This window comes from Myodes glareolus, chromosome 1 (genome assembly GCF_982192425.1).
Source record: "Myodes glareolus chromosome 1, mMyoGla1.1, whole genome shotgun sequence".
NCBI lineage: Eukaryota > Metazoa > Chordata > Mammalia > Rodentia > Cricetidae > Myodes > Myodes glareolus.
Genome location: NC_142026.1, coordinates 68,864,130 through 68,883,392, shown reverse-complemented (window position 1 = coordinate 68,883,392; position 19,263 = coordinate 68,864,130). Strand labels below are relative to the sequence as shown.

The 19,263-nt window shown below is 40.0% G+C and overlaps 1 protein-coding gene across 1 annotated transcript; it reads left to right on the top strand.

The window, feature by feature from the left end:
- The first annotated feature begins 6,869 nt into the window (after window positions 1–6,869).
- LOC125396024 (binder of sperm protein homolog 1-like) lies at window positions 6,870–15,981 on the top strand. Its single transcript, XM_048427799.3, has 5 exons — window positions 6,870–7,046; window positions 11,230–11,250; window positions 13,164–13,193; window positions 14,853–14,984; window positions 15,839–15,981. Exons 1-5 carry the CDS (start codon window positions 6,965–6,967, stop codon window positions 15,979–15,981), a joined length of 408 nt encoding a protein of 135 aa, XP_048283756.1. The 5' UTR covers window positions 6,870–6,964.
- Window positions 15,982–19,263: the final 3,282 nt, after the last annotated feature.

Sequence of the window (19,263 nt, the reverse complement as noted above, 5' to 3'; positions counted from 1 at the left end):
CCCTTTCTTCTATCATATCCTCAATGCCTGAGAGTCTTTCTTCCATCTCTTGAATTCTGTTGGTGAAGCTTGCCTCTCTCTGCAGTTCCTGTTTGCATTCCTAAATTTTCTTTGTTTCTTATTTTGAGATCCATAATTCTTTCTTTATTCCTTTTTAAATGTTTTAAAATTTTCATTTAATTAACATTTTTTTCATTTATTTTACATACCAACTACTATTTCTCTTCCCTCCCCACACTTCCCATCTATCCCCTTCCCATCCGCTGGTCCTCTGTCTCCAGTTAGAAAGAGGAAGGCCTCCCACAGACTTGAACAAAGCATGACACATCAAGTTGAGGCAGAACCAAGCACCTTCCTCTACATCAAGGCTGGAGGAGGTAATCTAGCATGGGGAACAAGTTCTCAAAAGCCAGCGAACTGCTGGAAGCAGATGCAAAGATCCACAGCCAAGCTCTGGACCAAGCTCCAGAAGTCCTGCTGAAGAACTGAAGAGGGATTGTACAAGCTAGTGCGGGGGTTGGGGAGTGAGAGGTCAAGGAAGTGATGGGCATGGGGAACCCACAGACACAATTTTTTATTCCCGGTATCCCTCAGTCTATGTTTTCTTTATTCTCTTTCTATTTTCAGGTCTTGAACAGTTTTACTTGTTTCCTTCAACTGTTTTTTTTTTTTTTCTTGGCTTATTAAAAGGGATTCATTCATTTCTTCCAACGGTTTGTTTCTGTTTTCCTTGTTTTCTTTGAGGGATTTACTAATTTCCTTCAGTTATTTGTGTTTTCCTAGATTTCTTTTAGGGGTTTGTTAATTTCCTCTTTAAAGACTGCTATCATATTCATATAGTTGGTTTTAAGGTCTTTTTCTTGTGCTTTAGCTAAGGTGGAATATTCAGGGACTGCTGTGGAACATAGCTTGACCCTGATGCAGTCTTATTGCCCTGACAGTTATTGCTTGTGGTCTTAAGCTGGCATCTAAGCATCTGGGTTTGGGGTGATTCTAGGTCTGGGTATTGATTTCTGGGTTTATCTTTGTTGGGTGTGTGTTTTGCTTCTTGGTTTCTGCTTCCTCTCTGAATTTTCAGAGAATGTGTTATCTGTATGTTGCCTGTTTTATTGGCCTGTTTGACTCATTGCTGGTGTTGATGGCTACAGGAAGGTGAGGCCAGGTGAGATAGCCACCCTGAAGATTAGTTCTAGAGGAACAAAGAGAGTGGAGAAGGTCTACAGGCAGCCTACCTGGTCATCTGGCAGGCGAGGCTTTTGGTTGAGCAGCGGTTGTCTGTCCGAGTTAGTTGATGGGATACAGTGATGTCAGGAGAGGCCAGGGAAGGATGGCATATGGGATTCACAGAAGATGTGGATGGGGGCAAGGGAGACTGCATCTGGTATTTCATTGCAGTGCTAGGTGTGATCCTGAGGACTGCAGATCTGATTTTTTTTCTTGAGACAGGGATCTCTCTTTGTTACCCGGACTAGTTCTTTACTTACTGTGTAGTCCTGATTGGTCTTGAACTCACAGTTAGTCTCCTGCCTCAGCATTTCCAGGGCTGGGAGTAAAGATGTATGCCATTATACCCTGCTGTGTATTAATTTTTAAACATTTTACTTAACTTTTTGGGTTTATTTTCTTATTTTGTATGTGCGTGCTCCTGTCATGGTGCATGTGTCTATGTGCATGGTGCATGTGTCAGAGGACAATTTCCAGGAGTCGGCTCTCTTTTTTCTCAATGTGGCACCTGGAGATGAAACTAAGATCATGAGGCTTGCAGCAAACATTTTTACTCTTTGACCTACCTTACTAGCTTCATTCTAACTTTTAAATGTAATTCTAACATCTTAGAATTTCTTTTAAGATGGCTGTAATTCCTTCTTTGACTGATTAGAACTAACTACATATTACTCTTGGTCTCAAGCAAGATTTCTTTGATGAGGAAGTGCAAAGACTTATGAAAGACCCACACTAAACTGCTGGGAAATGGGACCACAGGTAAACCCAATGCCTTGTTCTCGGTTAATTCATTATTCCAGAATAAGAGACCTTGGTCATTCTCTTGCCTACCTACAGTATCTATTTCTAGCTTTGCCTTCATGTCTTTCTGTATGTCTTAGGGTATTGCTGTATCTCAGACATATCCCTCTTCTCACTCACTGACTCTCTTCTCCCTTCCCCATCCCCATTTCTTTCTTTCCTCCTCTTTATATTTTGTTCAACTTCTTATCTATCTATCTATCTATCTATCTATCTATCTATCTATCTATCTATCTATCTATCTATCTTTTGTTCTTTAAAAAATATAATGTTAGGGTGACCGCAGCCGCTAGTCCAGGCAGAGACGGCTAGAGCGGTGCAGGTTCCCTGCGGTGAACGGCAGAGGGCTCATCCAGGACAGGCTGGTACCAGCCATGCGGCTGGGAGAGTCAGGCGGGTGGGTGACCAGGTGCAGTGGATAAAAGGCTTACAGGACATAGTAAATAAACATAAGGCTCAATATAAAGATGAACATTTATTACTTAAAGAAGAGGTAGAGAGACAGAGAGACAGAGAGACATGGAGACAGACATAGAGGAGACACATGTGCACATGCCAAAAGAGGGAACAGAAGGAAGGAGTTAAGATGGCGAAGGAGAGGTCAGAAGTGGCTGGGAGTGGGCGTGGCTTGCCCCTTAAAGGGACCAGATCAAAAGAATAACTCTATCTATCTATCTATCTATCTATCTATCTATCTATCTATCTATCTATCTCCTATATCTATATATCTCCCATTAATATCTCTCTTCATCGCTGGGGGACCATTTCAAAGGCTCTGAAAGTCAACAGAACCTAAGTTCAGGGATTATATCAAAGACTCGTAAAAATTCAGGTTCATGTTGTTTTAGTTCTTATTAGCTCACTTGACTGAATGGAAACGTGATCTGATCAACTTCTGATGTTCTAGGACTGTTTGAATACTCTGATAAAGAAACAGAACACAGCACTTAACTTCTGTGTATTCCTGAGAATGCTTGCTTTGGAGAGATGGATGAACAGTGAAAACCAATCCAGAAGTACTTGTCTCTTCTGTCTTTCTCTTGTATGTGAATGCCATCTAGTGGGATGAAATGGGAGGATGCCACAATAATTGTATGGTAATGCCTAGGATTGTTTGGTAAATAATTTCAAAAAGGAATACAAGACTATCATGTTAATCTGTCTCCTGCGAACCCAGAATGTTCTGGGAAATGAGTGGCCTTCATTTAGGATGGACTGCTGAGGGATTGCTGGATAAGGGAGTAGTTATGCCATGGGGGACTCGGCACTGGATCAGTTTCCCTTCTTTGATTGCTGGCAAGATGTGGTTGCCACTTGCACAGAATGGTGAGAGGCTTGTCTCAAGTAAAACTAGAAGATTATGATGATAATTTAGGTGTTTTTTTTTTTTGTTTGGAATAGATCAGTGCCTGAAAAGTCCATTTTGTTCTGAGGGACTGGAGAAAATTCCCCTTTCATATGCCCCTTGTATGCCCCCATCAACATCTGCATCCCCTGTGCTCTCAGTACCACCTGTGTCCCTCTTGGCCAGAACTCTGGCCTGCCAGTGCCTATATTAAAGCAACCTCAGGAGATGCTTCACCAGGACCAGGGTCCAACTGAAAGGTGCCTTGAGATTTTTATGGCCCTGTCTAGAATTCACCACCTCCTCAGAATTATTTGAGACATGAGAGACCCTCTTGACTGGATTCTGAGCTACTGCAGGCAAAATCTCATACACAGAACACCCCTTGCTCATCCCATGAGAAATCACATAATAACTTGTGTGGCAACCTTCCCTGCGACACCCCCTCGCCCACAGCCAACTCTCTGAGACCCTGCAAGGTGACTTACAGACTTTACTGAGGGAAACCCTGGCACACTCTCTGTTATGACCAGGACAGGTCTATCAGTCTTTCTCCACTACTGGTAGAATTGTTGTGGGCCCATATTTCATACAAAATAATTTACAGGCAGGCTCATTGGCCACTAGGCAGCTGCAATCCTGCCAAACAAGCAAGTTAGCCACCTAACAAAGGCCAGGAGGTATGGCTCCTTCTCCTTCATTAAAAATGTAGATCGCCTGTGGAGAGGTGTTTTCCAAAGCTGGTGACTAAGTTACAGGTGTTTCCCTAGCTCTGCATTCCCCAGAAAGAGAATATTAGTGAGGATCCACCTTGGTTTGTTTACCTGGAGGATAAAAGATGTTTTGTATAATAAATGCGGGGAGATCTTCAGGATGGATGAAGCCTGAGATGCCCTTCCGTTATGACTGTGTGAACTGTGTCTCATTATTTTCTCGTGCCTCTGTGCTGGTCCAGTTAGGGAAAATAGTTTCTATGTTGGGGCCCACGGGCCCTGACAAATCTTATACCATCATTTACAGAAAGGCCACAACCCTGGTAATAGTGAATGTATTTTCACCTGGAAATGTGTTTTCATCTTTTTTTTTTTGGCAAGATATTTAGATAGCCCCATTGCTGAAGACAACACCCACACAACTCATTGAGCAGGGAGAGCTGAATTGGTGCCTACATAGAACCTTCACTCCCATCTTCAAGTATCTCTGGTATGGGGAGATAACTCTGCAGGCTACCAAAAGAGAAATGTAAGTACCAAATCAGTCACAAATCCTTCGATCTACAATCTTTCACACCTTTCAAATATTCTAGGGCACTGGTGGCACAAAATGTGTGGGAGTAACCAACTATTGTTTACTTTGACTTAAGATCTACTCCACGAGATTGAACCCATAACCAGAACTGCTTGGATAACCAAGAACCAGAGACCAGGTAGCCCAGAAACCTATGATAAAACCAAATACTACTGGTCTGAAGAATAAAAAGTAACAATAAAATACTCATAGATCAGTGCCTTATTTAGACATCATCAGAGAAGCATTCTTCTGTAGCAGATGGGAACAATTACAGAGACACAAAATCAGACATCACATGAGAGAGAGAGAGAGAGAGAGAGACAGAGAAATTCTCCATTAAATCTCAGAGCTCAGGAATCAGAGGAGGTGGACAGAATGGAAGAGCCAGAGATGATAGAGCTCACCAGGAGAAAAAGACCCTCTAAATCAACATGGACAAAGAGATATGAACCCATATGAACTCAGAGATACTGAAGCAGCAAGCACAAGGCAGACATGGGTCTGCACCAGATCCTATGTGTATATAGTATGACTTTTAGTTTTGTATGGCTCTCTTGAGTGTATGAGCAAATATGTCTCTGATTCTAGCGCTTTCTCCCAGGGTTCTTTTCCTTCTGTTGTTTTGCATTGTCAAGTTTTGATGTAATGATTTATGTTTTATCTTATTATACTTCATTTTGTTAAATTTCATTATCTCTTAAAAAACCTTTTTTTCTAATGAGACACAGAAAGGGAGTAGATCTGGAAGTGGGGAGGAACTGGGAGACATGCAAGGAGGGGAAACTGTAATCAGGATATATTGTATGAGAAAATAGTCTTTTTAATAAAAGGGGGAAAAAAGAAAAACATTTCCTAAAATTTCTCAGATGTCTTCTGAGATCACTTTCTTCTTTGACAATTTTAAATATAATGAAAAAATTTTATGTGCATTGGTGTTTTGCCTGCAGGTATGCATGTGTGAAGTTGTCAGATACCCTGGAACTGAAGTTACAGACAGGTGTGAGCTGCAATGTGGGTGCTGGGAATTGAACCCAGGTCCTCTGGAAGAGAAGCTAGGGTTCTTAACTGCTGAGCCATCTCTTCAGTCCCTGAGATCACTTTCAAAGGTAAAACAATAAAGATGTGCCTTGTTACTTTCAAACATAAAGTCATTACATTAAAAAACTTTCAGTACTTTGCTCACAAAAAAGTTACATTTTGGAGGTGATAGATTTCTTGGTTAACTTGATATCACCACCCACACTTTAAAAATATGCAACAACTTCAAATTATATCACATTAATGGATACAATAATTATTTCTTAATAAAATGATTGCAGAAGCTGGGCTTGGTGGCACATGCCTATAATTCCAGCACTCTGGAGCAGGAAGATCAGGAGTTAAAGATCTATTTCAGCTACACTGAGTGTTTGAGGTCAACCTGGGCTGTGTGAGACCCTGTCTCAAAAACCTAACCAATCAACCAATCAAGCAACCAACCAATCAGTTTTTTTTGTTTTTTTTTTTGTTTTTTTGTTTTTTTGTTTTTTTCTCTAAGAAAAGTGTGAAAGGATAGGCTCTCAGACTCTAGCCTTGACTTTCTGGCACTTATGTTTTGGCAGAGCTCTTTATCTTTTTCATCTTTCATTAGAAGTATAAGTGAACTCATGGAAGTTAGGAATTCAGAGCCGAGTCCCCTGGTCCTCTTCACCGCATCACAATCCCACAGGCACTTGGAACTGCCACCCTCCTGGGTAGAAAGGCAAAAATGCTCTCTACAAGCCAACCCAGACTCTACCCATTGCTGCTTCCAGTGTCAGGATTCTGTCTACAGATTTCCCCTGTACTGGCAGGTGATGGCACTGCCTGGGTCATGATGACAGTACTGCCTGGCTCATGATGTTCCTAGTGCCCCAAACAGTGACCATCAGATGGCACAAGACAGAGGATCTGTGAAGTTTCTCAAAGGAAGAGGTAAGGTAGCCTTGCTGAAAAATGTTTCTGTTTCCTTTGAAGATAAATTTTAGTCAATACGTTGTGCAGTATGAAAGCAATCTGGAGTTAGAGATGGAATTAGCTGGGCAGATGATTAGAAAAAGAGATGGGAATAGATGAAAAGGTGGAGAGAAATAAGAGATGGAGGAGGAAGAGAGAGATGAAGAGAGGGGGGAGATGGGAAGCCAAATGGGCTGTTCAGAGATGTAAGAGTGGGAAGAAGAGGGAGGAGGGGAGAGATGACGGGACCAGGAAGAGACAGAGGCTGTGACTGGATCCGAGGTCTGCAAGATCTTTAGAGTAAGCCAGGTTTATTAACCATTTTCTGACATGAGAAACATGATCCAACCCGTGGGTATCCTATTGGTTTCCATCTGCCTGCTCCACAGTCTATTCAGTCTTCAAGAGGAAGGTGAGGCACGGGAGTGAATGTGGCTGGGGGCGAGTTTTAATGAAGTAGCTGCATACTTCAATACAATTTGTAACAAATTCTGAGACATCCTATATGGGAGAGGCCGCCCTGATTTTGTGTGTCTTAAGAAATAAAAGGGCAAGTTCTTTATTGCCCAGTTTTTTTAAAAGTATAGAAAACATGATCCACCAAAAAGGCTCAAAACTAGCAAGACTGAACTAATAAGGGGGAAAGCCAGATGTCACGTTACAGAACAAATTTTCTTTTCTATATGTTTTAAATGCCTACAGAAGGAGAAAAATGAGACTTAATTCTGTAAAACCTATTTTATTTCATTATCTAAGTTGTGTTGTCTTGAGTGACTCTGAAATAGCTATTTACAGAGGGACTTTATTCTGGTTCATGTCTTAGTATTGTGAGGACTGTGAAGAACTGGGCATTCTGATTTTTATGGAGTGACTGAGAGCATATGCTCATTTAAGTACTCCTCGGCATGGTTTAAAATAGCTAAAGGCCAGAATGGATAAGTGTTTAAAAATGAAAGAGAAAAGAGGAAGAAGAGATTCTTATTGTATGACCGCTTTTCCATTAGCTGGAATTTCTATTTTTTGATCATTGGAAGATAACACTTTTTGCCTTAGCTGTGTGTCTTTATTTTAAAAATTAAATGCTTATTTATTTGTGTATGTGCATGCACACTATGCATGTGCAAGTCAAAGGACAACTTGTAGGAGTCTGTTTCCTCCCTCCACCATATGGATTCCAGGGATCAAACTCAGGTCATCAGACTTTGGCAGCAAGCACCTTTTTCCTCTGAGACACCTTGCCTGCCCAGGTCTCTCTTTTACCATGTACACTATACACAGTACATATCTAGGAAACTGATAAGATGTTCCTAAGACCTCTCCACACTCACTGTCTGACCTCTGAAGGGGCTAACATCTTTTCACTATATGTATTATTATTATATCACTGCTATTTAGATGGATATCCCATGCATCCTGGATGTGTTAGCCTCTACTTAGAATGACATAGTCTTGCTTTAGTTTTGGTCATCTGTCTGTTGTTTATTCATGTTCTTCTTTTAGACAGTTCATGAACATTTGCTTCCTAGAATTATAAGGGACCCTATCAATGTCTTTTTGTCCAAAAATGAGCATTTTTACCTCTGTGAATATACATGTACCATGTGCATGCCTGGTGACCATGGAGGGTTGAAGAGATGCCCTGGAACTGGAGTTACAGGTGGTTATGAGTTGACATGTGACACCTGAGAAATGAACCCAAGTTTTCTCTCTGCAAGAGCAGCAGGTACTCTTCACCACTGACATATCTCTCCAGTTGTCACCTCAATTTTGTTTTATACTGTGTGTGTGTGTGTGTGTGTGTGTGTGTGTGTGTGTGTAGCTTATCACAGTGCCTATGTGGTTGGTGATCAGAGGGCAGTTTGTGAGAGCAGAGTCTTCTCTTTCTCTATGTGGGTGCTAGGGATCTAACTCAGATCCTTAAACTTGTCTTGGTGGTAAGCACCTTTACCTGCTAAGTACCTGTGGGGATTTTGTCTGAGCCCCTGAAGTGCATCCTGAAAACTTGTGATGCTCATGGTAGTCAGTGTGGGCTGTAATGATCATGTTTCCACCACAGTCAGTCTGAAGATGATAGAATGTCATCAGAAGTTAGAGGTGTTTTGCTTTCAGAGAAATCAGACAATGCAAATAATTAAGTTTTAGCATTGTGGCAGTGATAGGTTGGTAGGCTTTGGGGTGAGAAAAAGTAAATGTCACAGATATCCTCAGTCAATGATTGAACAGGCATGTGGGAAGACAGAAGACACAGACCTTGAGCAGTACATGCTGAAACCATTTACGATCATAGCCTGGAGAAGAAGTTACTGAGTTGGAAACACCTCACAGAGGGTTAGTTTGAGTGATCTTATTCCAGGGTTGAAATTATTATTATTTTTGGGAGCAAAATATAGAATCAAAAGCTAGCAAATGGTAACCTCACTTGCTTTCTATTTATTCTATTTTTATTAATTTTTTATTGATTTAAGAATTTTATACATATACACATATAATAAAATATGATTATATAGATACCCTTATTTCTCCCTTCAATTTCCTCCAACATGTCCCATCCTCAACCTTTTTTAAAAAAATAAACCCAGTAAGTCTAGTTAATGGCACCCAAGAATATATGGATGTGGCTATCCACTGAGGCATTACAATCCTATCAGTAGCCACACCCCCAATATCTTGTGAATGCCCACAACTTTCCAGTAAGGCATGGACCTGGAGAGATCATCTCCCTCATTTATGCTGGAACTTTGGCTCTATTGATCTTGTGCAAGATAAACACAGCTGTCATGAGTTCATTAGTGTGCCAGTCCTGCAATGTCTAAAGGGTAGAATTTCACAACACCTCTTCCCACACTTTGGATCTTACTTTTTTTTTCCTGCTCCCTCTTCTGCACCATTCTCCAAGCCCTGGATAGAGGGACTTGATATGAATGTCCCATTTAGGGCTGAGCACTCAGTATCCTATGTTTTCTTGTTTCAACCCTTCTATTGCTTATATTTGGATGTTAGTCATAGGGAACACCTCCAAAATTACTCTTCCTAAAGCCATTTCTCTTTTTAATTTCTGTAACTTTGGATTGCCTTATAGGTGAGTTGCTTGGTAGGTCACAAGTGGAGGTTGTGTTGTGTTTGTTTGTGTGTTGATTTGTCATGTTTTACATGTTTCTTACAGTGTGTTGGTTTTCACTTCTCCCAAGCCTGTTGGGATGTTCTGTTTTCTCTCATTCTTATTAGAGGAATATCTACATGTAGTTCAGCTAGGGGGTTGTTGAAACATAGTATTGATTATCAAATGGATAATTGAAGTTATCCCATTTTGGCTGTGTGCCAACAGAACCAAGGGTGAAGCTGGATACTCAGCACCAAGTTGATTAGGTGATGTCAAAATGTCGGTCACCCTGTGGGTTCTATGAATCTGCTGCAGTCAGAATACCAACTTTAGGTCCAGTCAAACCTATCTATTAATTGAAGGCTGTGGTTACAGCCATGGGCACAGATAAACTTCTGGGCCCTCAGCTGTGTAGAGTCCAGATCCTGCAGCAATATTTGGAACATCAGGAAAGGAAGACAACTCATGCAATGACCTGGGAGACCAAAACTCCATTATTTTTCTAAAACATAATATTTTTATTGATTATTTGGAAATTTTATGTAAGGTACCCTGATCACATTCACTTCCAAGTCCTACCAGGACACCCCTGCCCCAACACCTTATAACCCCCCCTCAAAACTAAACAAGAAGCAGAAAAAATAAAGAAGAAAAAAATACTAAGTCTAATTTGTGTTGCCAATATATTCACTTAGTAGTCATCCCCTTAAGAAAGACTGAGTCCTTTCCCCTTCCAACACCTACCAGAAGCCATCAACTGCAAAGAGCTACACTTCACAATTTTCAAAATTTTCTTATTTTTCTTTTTTTCTTTTTTTAAGCATTTTCTTTAAAAGCTTCTGGTCTAGACTGTTTCTCCTTTAGGGGGTGAAAGGGTAGAGGAGAGGGATTGTCACTGAAGCCTTCTATGCCTCTCATTTTTACTGTGAGACTCCAGTTATCTATACCACAGCAAAAAGCTTTTTTGCCCCTTATAGTCAGCGGCAGCCTGGATCATTGCCTTCCACATGGTTTCTGGCTACAGCACAGGCCATAGACATCAACATAGATTCAGGGGACAACACAAACCATGGACATCCTCATTCATGGCTTTCAGTGATAACATGGGCTGCAAACATCAACACGGCCCTCCGTTACTGAATGCGTGGTCTTTGACACCAACATGATACCCGATGGCAGCATGGTCCACAGACGCCAGCATGGTTTTTGGTGGCAGCACAGTTCATGGACATCAACATAGCCTCCAGTAGCACCACAGTTCATGGACATTAGCACAACTTCAGGCAGCCTGGGCACTGGAGTCAAAGCTCATCTCTGCACTGACTTCTAAGACCATTGGATTAGAGTCCAAGTCACAAGGATACTCTCTTCTCCTGTTTAAACAATGATCTGCAAACTACATTTTTCACAACAACTGAATTTGGTGAGATCTTTTTTTTCATTTTAAGTGTTAAATTTATTGAAATAAATATTTGTTCCCAATTGTGTCTTTCAGATTATTATGCACCAACCATGGGTGAGTTTGCTTCAAAACCTTTTATTAGAAGTTGTGAAAAATATGTGACAAGTGGATAGTCCATATTCTTAAAAGATGAAATACTACTTTATGTGTATATACAAGGCAAAGTAAGTTCCTTTTAAAAATAGTTGAGGATTTTGTATGGCTTGAGCTTGCGTGGGTCCTGTGTGTGCTGTCAAAATTGCTGTGAATTCAAATGTGCGACCGTCCTGCTATGTCTGGTAAACACTCTTTCCCTAAATTTATCCACTGTACTTTCTCTGACAATATTTCTACTCCCTCATTCATGGTGATCCCTGAGCCTGGGGAGGAAGAAGTGTGGTGTAGATGTCCCATTTATAATGTTGAAAATCTCACAGAGTCTTGTTCTCTGCATGTTGACAAGTTGTGGGTGTCTGTTAAATGCCAGTAATAACAAAAAGAAGCTTCTCCAAGGAAGACTAAAATCTATGAGTGTAGTGAGGAGTTATTAGGAGTGGTGGGCAGGAAGTCCCACCCTTCACTAAGGAGCTATTGCTACTTGATAGTTTCTGGGAGAAAAAGAGTTACTTCTCTTCAAGGCTGTTGACTCAGGTAGGTCAACCACACTCCAATGGATGGCCACATACCCAATAGCATATAGGGAAAAATTTGGGTAGGTATGGAATGGGGTGTGGATCCAGAAGGAGCTTCTATGTGGAGTGAGTATGATCAAAATATAATGTATGAGATTAATAAAAATATTAAAAATAAAACATAGAAAGAACAATGATTTTTTCACTATTTTTAAGTGATCAAATATATCATTATGAACACGTCAAACTTTTATTTTCTTTTCTCAAAGACTGACTACTTAAGAAAATATTGAAGTAGAACTTTTTTGTGTCTCTTCATATGGTCATTTTTGATAACAGCTGAACGTACTATAAAACATGTTTTTCTTTAAAATTCCCTTACTGACTTTAATTTACTATTTTTAGGAAGAATTATTTTACTTTTAATTGTATGTGCGTGCGTGCGAGCAAGTGTGTGTGTGTCTGCTGGTACCCACAGAAGCCTTGATTTGGTCCTACATGCTCTTTGACTGTTACAACCTATCTACTCCTCTTTCATAATGTTCCCTGAGCCCAGGGGTAGTGCGTATAATATGGATGTTCTATTCATGGTCGAACACTCCATAAGTTCCTATTCTCTGCACTTTGGCCCGTTGTGTTTTTCCGAATTAACTGCTGTCAATGGCATTCTTAATTGGAGTGCTATTCCAACTAAACATTATACATATGGGATTAACTATTGCCAACGATACTAGTTAACTTGACTGGAGAGGGGACTTCTAATTTATTTGGTATTATGAAAGAGAAATAACCTATAAACCTATATAAAATAATAGGCTACTTGAAAAGTTGGTAAAAATTATTAGAATCTGTCTTTGTGACCTATATAAAATAAATATATTGTAAACATATTTTCTGGATAATTAATGTTAATAACCAGTCAGACATTGATAAGAGAGAAGGTACTCTCTTTTACACTGATGATGAAATGTACTTTGAATTTAAATCATTAAGAGATGTATAGGATTAGGAGAGAGTCTGCCTAGAATCCCCCAGTGAGGGTGTGGCTCAGTTGGTAGATCACCTACCTAGAGTCCCTCAGTGAGGGACTGGGAGCATGGCTTATTGCTTGTCCAGTGTGCACAAGGCCCCAGGTTCAGTTCCTAGGAATGAAAAATATGTAGGAGTTCAATAAAGTAAATCATTTAGGTAGATAAAACTGGGTCTGAAAAATAGTACACGTGTACTATCCCCAACATATCCTCATGCCAAATGTTGCTTTTCCTCAGACTAACATAGCTATTAATGCCATTTGCTACAAGAGTCTATTTTAAAGCCTAAGATTGAAATGAACTTTACTTAAATTTTGTCTCTCAGATTCTGTCGTTAGAAAGCCAGAGACAGAAGGTAAGTTGATCAGAAATTTTTTGTTATTAATGTATGTTCTTTCTCTTTCTCTTTTACTTTATATGTATGGGTGTTTTACTTCTTTCTCTTTATTTTTACTTTATATGTATGGGTGTTTTACTTCTTTCTCTTTATTTTTACTTTATATGTATGGGTGTTTTACCTGTCTGTATGTCCACCTGTTCACTATATGCATACCTAGTGCATGGACAGGCCAGAAGAGGGCATCAAATTCCCTGGAATTGAAGTTACAAATGGTTGTAAGCAGCCATGTGGGTACTGGTAACTGGACCCAGGTCCTCTGGAAGAGCAGTCAGTGCTCTTAACCACTAAACCACACTCCAGTGCCTTTGTGTTCTCTTCTGATCCCATAAAATGGGAACATTGATGATTCTTCTTCTCGTAAATTTTTTTCTTTTCCCCCTGTTTTTTTCATAAAACATCATGTATGACCCTTGTAAACAGACAATATACGAACTATGCCACCATGACGTCTTACCAACACTAAAAATGCATACTTTTAAACTTCTACCATTTTCATAGAGAATCCCGGATTTTAAAATTCATATAAAAACCAACCAATAATAATTTGTGATATTGTGAACAAAACAGTAAAGATAGAAAAACACTTTATTTTATAATCATCTGTCTAACCATAGTGTAGATATTTCAATATAAAAACACGGCATCAACCTAGTCAGAGTCAAATAAGTAATGTGTTTTTAAACATGTGGAATCTAGGAATTTATCATTTTTTCCACAATGGCATTCACAGTTCTGATAGTGGTTTTGATCTCAGAGGTCAGGGATTTGGAGGAGAAGCTCATCTTCTTTTTTTAAGAGTTACTTTCAGTTTTTGGTATGTATGTGCCTGTGTCTCTATTTTGGTGTGTTCATGGGAGTGCAAGCACCGGTGCAGGCCAGAGGTATAGGCATCCCCCTGGAGCTTGAGTTACAGGAATTGTGTGAGTTGCCTCACTGGGGTGCTGGGGATTGAACATGGATCTTCTTGTGTATGTGCTCTTAACCACTGAGACATTTCTTCAGTCTTGGAAAGACTCACTTAATAATTTTAAAATAGAATAGTTTTTAAAAAATATAAAAATATAAATCTGATACATTTAAAAGAAGGGGGAATAATTCTATTTTAACTAAAATGTGTTATATATAGACAATATATATTGTTATATATGTTATATATATAGAATAGTTTATACTAATTCTTCAGCAATTTCAAATATGTAAACAATGTATTTTGACCATGTCCGTCTTTAAGACCCTGCTCCAATCCCCTAATGTCCCTAACACCCCTTGCTTCTTTCATATCCTCTCCATTTTTTCCTTTTTTGGTAACTCTGAGTACAATTAGTGATGCAGGCTGGCATATTGACTCATCTTGTTGGTTTGATCTTAGGCAGGTCCCCATAGCTGCAGTGAGTTCATGAGAGTGATGGCCACACTATGTCTAGAAGACACTGTGTCTCTGATCTCCTTCCTATCCTCCTGTCCTTACATTCTTCCCACCCCCTTTCTGAGATGTTCTCTGAGCCTTGTGTGTATGTGTATGGTAGGTTGATACAGATGTCTCATTTAGTTAATTAAAAAAATACTACCAACACACTCACGAATGACAGATAAAGGATTTTTGTTTTCTTTTAGATGGTGAATGTGTCTTTCCATTCTGGTATAGAAATGAAATATTCTATGACTGCATCACTTTCAATGCAAAACACAAGTGGTGTTCTTTGAACAAGACTTTTCAAGGTTACTGGAAGTACTGTTCTCTCTCAGGTGAGAGTCTTGACTCTAAACTCCACAGGTGAGAATGCCATCCCTTGTCTTGGTGATAATTTCATGTGATAGGCAAGAACTCAGAATCCAGAGCAAATTCTTAAGTGAAAATCAGAGATACACAACTTCTTTGGTGATGTCGTGTGTGAATGATATGCTGTATGTGTTAGTATGTGTGTACCCGTAAGTGTGTGGAGGCCAATGTCATGTGTCTCCTTCTATTACTCTCTACCTTACTATTATTAATCTTTTTTTGAGACAGGGTCTCTTATTAAATCTGGAGCTCACTAATTTATTAAAACTACCTGGTCAGGAAGTCCAAGGGATCCACCTGTTTTTAACTTCACACTGTTGAGATTAGAAGCATGTAATACTATGCTTGATTTTTTATTTGAGTCCTGGGAATCTGAACTTGGGTCCTCATGCTTGCACAGTGAAGACTTTACTTACTGAGATGTCTTACCAGTCCCTGAGATGCATAATTTCTGATAGCATAAAAATCACATATAATCAAAGATGTATTAGAAATGTTTTGACTCCATCACCTTTATAAGAAAATTACTAGTAGAACATAAAAGAAGTGGATTGCAGGGTAGTACCAATCTAATTTTCTTAAGCTATTGGTGTACTAAGGAAGAGCAGCTTTATAGAATTGTGTGTGTTTGTATGTATGTATGTGTGTCTGTATATGTATGTATGTATGTATGTATGTATGTATATATGTATGGTGTATGTCTGTGTATGTTTATGTGTGTGTGCATGTGTATGTTTATGTGTGTGTGTGTGTGTGTGTGTGTGTGCATTTGCTGCAAGGAAGAAAGTGTTTCTCTTCCCAATGACTCTTTCTCTTACAGACTATGCTCAATGTGCCTTTCCCTTCTGGTTCAGACACATGATCTACTGGGATTGCACAGAGGATGGGGAGGTGTTTGGAAAAAGGTGGTGTTCACTCACTCCAAATTTCAACAAAGACCAGATTTGGAAATATTGTATATAATGGTGAGATTGGCTAGATGACGATGAGGAGGAGGAGGAAGAGGAGAACTGGGGGGAGGAGGAGAAGAAGAGAAACTATTGAGTTTCCTTGGAGAGTACCACCCCTTTCTTTTGGTCAGGAGAGGAAGTGGTGGAATCTTGATTATAAGGTTTTGTTCAAATTTAAATTTTCTTTTTCTAGGATGTGAGTTGAAGATGTTTGACTGTAGAAGACTTTGAGTTTAAATGATGGACTATGGTATTTTGTGGAGAGTTATTGTTTAGCTTCCACATTTTATTTGCTATGTATATAAAATGAAGCCCTTAAGAAATACCATGTCAGGTAGAAGCAACCTATCAGTGTCGTTTCTTTATTGTCACAGTCACACTGCTCAGATGGGGCTATTGTTAATAGGGGAGGACAAAGAGATCATGAGAAAACTACATAACTTCTGCTTGATTTTGCTTTGATGGTGAAAATGTTCCAATTAAGTCAAGTAAACATTCATTGCTGAAGAAAGGCCAAATTCTAAGAACACAGTTCTTACGCTGCTTCATGTCCACTTTGTTTTATATCTGAACCAACTTATCTCATGATCCACCACTTTCAGTCCCACCATTTGTACCTGACAGTGAAGAATTCCTCTGCAAATGCCTCATCTTTTCACTCAAAAGAGGGACAGCAGACCCCCAAACCTACCCTAACAGATGAGAAGAATTTTGCTATGGAAACACCACAGCAACACAAAGCAGCTTTGGAATACTCTGCTGAGAAGCAAAAGCGTCCTAAATTGTCTTCCTAAATTGGAAGACAGCTGAACATAATTTAGTGGATTTTAAATAGAAGATACTGAGGAATTATCAACACTAGACAGTAGGGGCTGTATCTGGCACCATGTGGATGGGTGGGTATTGCACTTATCTTCTTCTTCATCCAGAACATAAAAGAGCCTGTGTAAACCTTAACCACCATGAACTTGGTTCTATAGGTACCAAGATGATGGGAATAACTGCAGTGAGCTTGTTAGCAGGGTCACATGAAACCTGGTTAGATGGAGGGTTGACAGAATGCAGGGACCCCTCTTCAGTGGCCGCCATCTTAGAACCCAGGCAGCAATCTTTATGCCTTTCTGGGCCTTTGACTCTTCTTGGCTACCAGGTGATCTCAAGAGACATCAGTACCCATTTAGTTCCTGAAAGGAGAACGCTAAAGATCTGAGTCTTAGAGGTCAATGCCTGTGTCCTTTCTTACCCAGGCAGCAAAGCCAGCAGTTCTTGGGCACTGGAAAGGTGTCTGGGCTAGAGCTGGACATAAGAGTTAATGTGAGAACACAGTACAAAATGGAAGCCTGGGTCTCCATTACCCAGCCCTTTATGCCTTAAATATGTTCACACAGAGCCATCCCACTCAATGTCTGCCTTTTGTGATGTTCATAGCTTTCCAAAAAAAAAAAAAAGAAGATGATGTCTTGGTATATAAGCAAGATTTGCATTAAAATGTTGAGTTTCTTACCATAGCCTCCCAAGTTCTGCGATTACAGACCCTTACCTCCGTGTCTGCTGAAATATTAGAGCATTTTAAGATTACATTCTAGGGACTGATGAGATGGCTGTGTGGGTAGTCACTTGCCACCAAGCCTAGTCTGATGATCCGTTTGATCCCTAGAATCCACATGACGGAAGGAGAAGTTGTCCCTTGATCCCTGCTTTCTTCCTCACAATTGAAGACAAATGTAATTAAAAATTAAAGATCACACTGTAAAGGGGAACCAGGTTTTCAATTCATCATAACTTTATGTAATTGTAATTGATTATGTACAAATGTAAATCCATAACAAAAGACCCCAGAAAATCTGACTTTTTAAAGGTCAATGCCATGCTAGTCATTCACTGTGTAAGGTAAAGAAAACTTTGATTTTATAAAGGCTTGGTGAAGTGGAGATGCAGAACTTGCTGAAGAGTGGAATTGATGTAGCAGCACTATTAGGTCTGTGCATGGAGCTCATTTGATGAAGTACTTGCCTAGCATGCATAAGCCCTGTGCTCCAACCCCAGTACCTCATAAAACAAGTATGGTGTCACAATCCTGTAAGCCCAGAATTTGGGAGGTGGAGTCAAGATGATCAGATATTCAAGGTAATTCTTGTGGGTTTGAGGCCAACGTGGGCTACACGAGTCCTTATCTCAAACAATCACATAAACAAGAACCCCTCCAACCCTCCGCAAACCAAATTATCAGTAATACTCAAATTGTTCATGGAAAGAACAAACAAAAGGAAGGAGAATTGAAAGAAAATTTAAAACATGCCATTCAAGAGAAATTTAAGTAAAAGAGTGAATTCAGTACAGAACCAGTGATCACTAGGAAAAATGCTACCTTAAAATACATGAAACAAATGCCAGGGAGATAAGGTAGCCAGTTGTTGTGATGCATAAGGCTAAGAGGATAATGAATGAGAAAGACAATTTTACACTCCAATATTTATTTAATTATGAAAATTAAATAGAAAAGCCTCATTCCTAGTCAGCAGAAGAGACAAAAAACTGTCAGTGGGAACCCGGCGATGGGGCCCGGTGAAGGGATCTGACACACATATGTAGATTCAGAGGCCATTGTGGACAAGGCCATCAGAACATGTAATTTCAGACTTTTTTCAGTGTGGCAGTTCAAAGTATCTTTACGATAATTTCCTTGTTCCTCAGAGAAATGTGAGCTGAGAGAAGCAAGGCAGGTAGGAGTGGTCTGGACAGTTTGGCTGCTCAAGGATCTCCAGAGAGGAACCTGGTATGTGCCCTCCTCTGGGAAGGGTCTGCTTTTAGAAGATTTACTTACATGCTTCTGACTCAATTCAGCACTTTCAGTCCTAGTCTTCTTCAGTCTTCTTCAGTCCAGCCTTCTTCATGTGTGAGTCTGTGATACTGGCATTGAATATGGGTCCTCTTGGAAGCTAAATAAAAGCTCTACTACTGGATTGTCTTCTCAATGCTGCAGTCCAGTCTTTTAGAAAGGGAATAATCCTTCCTCTGGCTTGTAGGAGCCAGAGGGATCAACGAGGACATGGCAAGAAAACCCACAGAAACAACTAACCTGTCTCATAGGAACTCACAGAGTCTGAACCAGCAACCAGGGAGCCTGCCTGACACCGACCTAGGTTCTCTGCACACATGTGACAGTTGTGAAGCTTGGTCAACTTGTGGAATTCCTAACAATGGGAACTGGGCTGTCCCTCACACTTTGGTTGGCTCTTGAGATCCTAGTTCTCATACTGGGTTGCCTTGACCAGTCTTAGGACAAGTGGAGGTG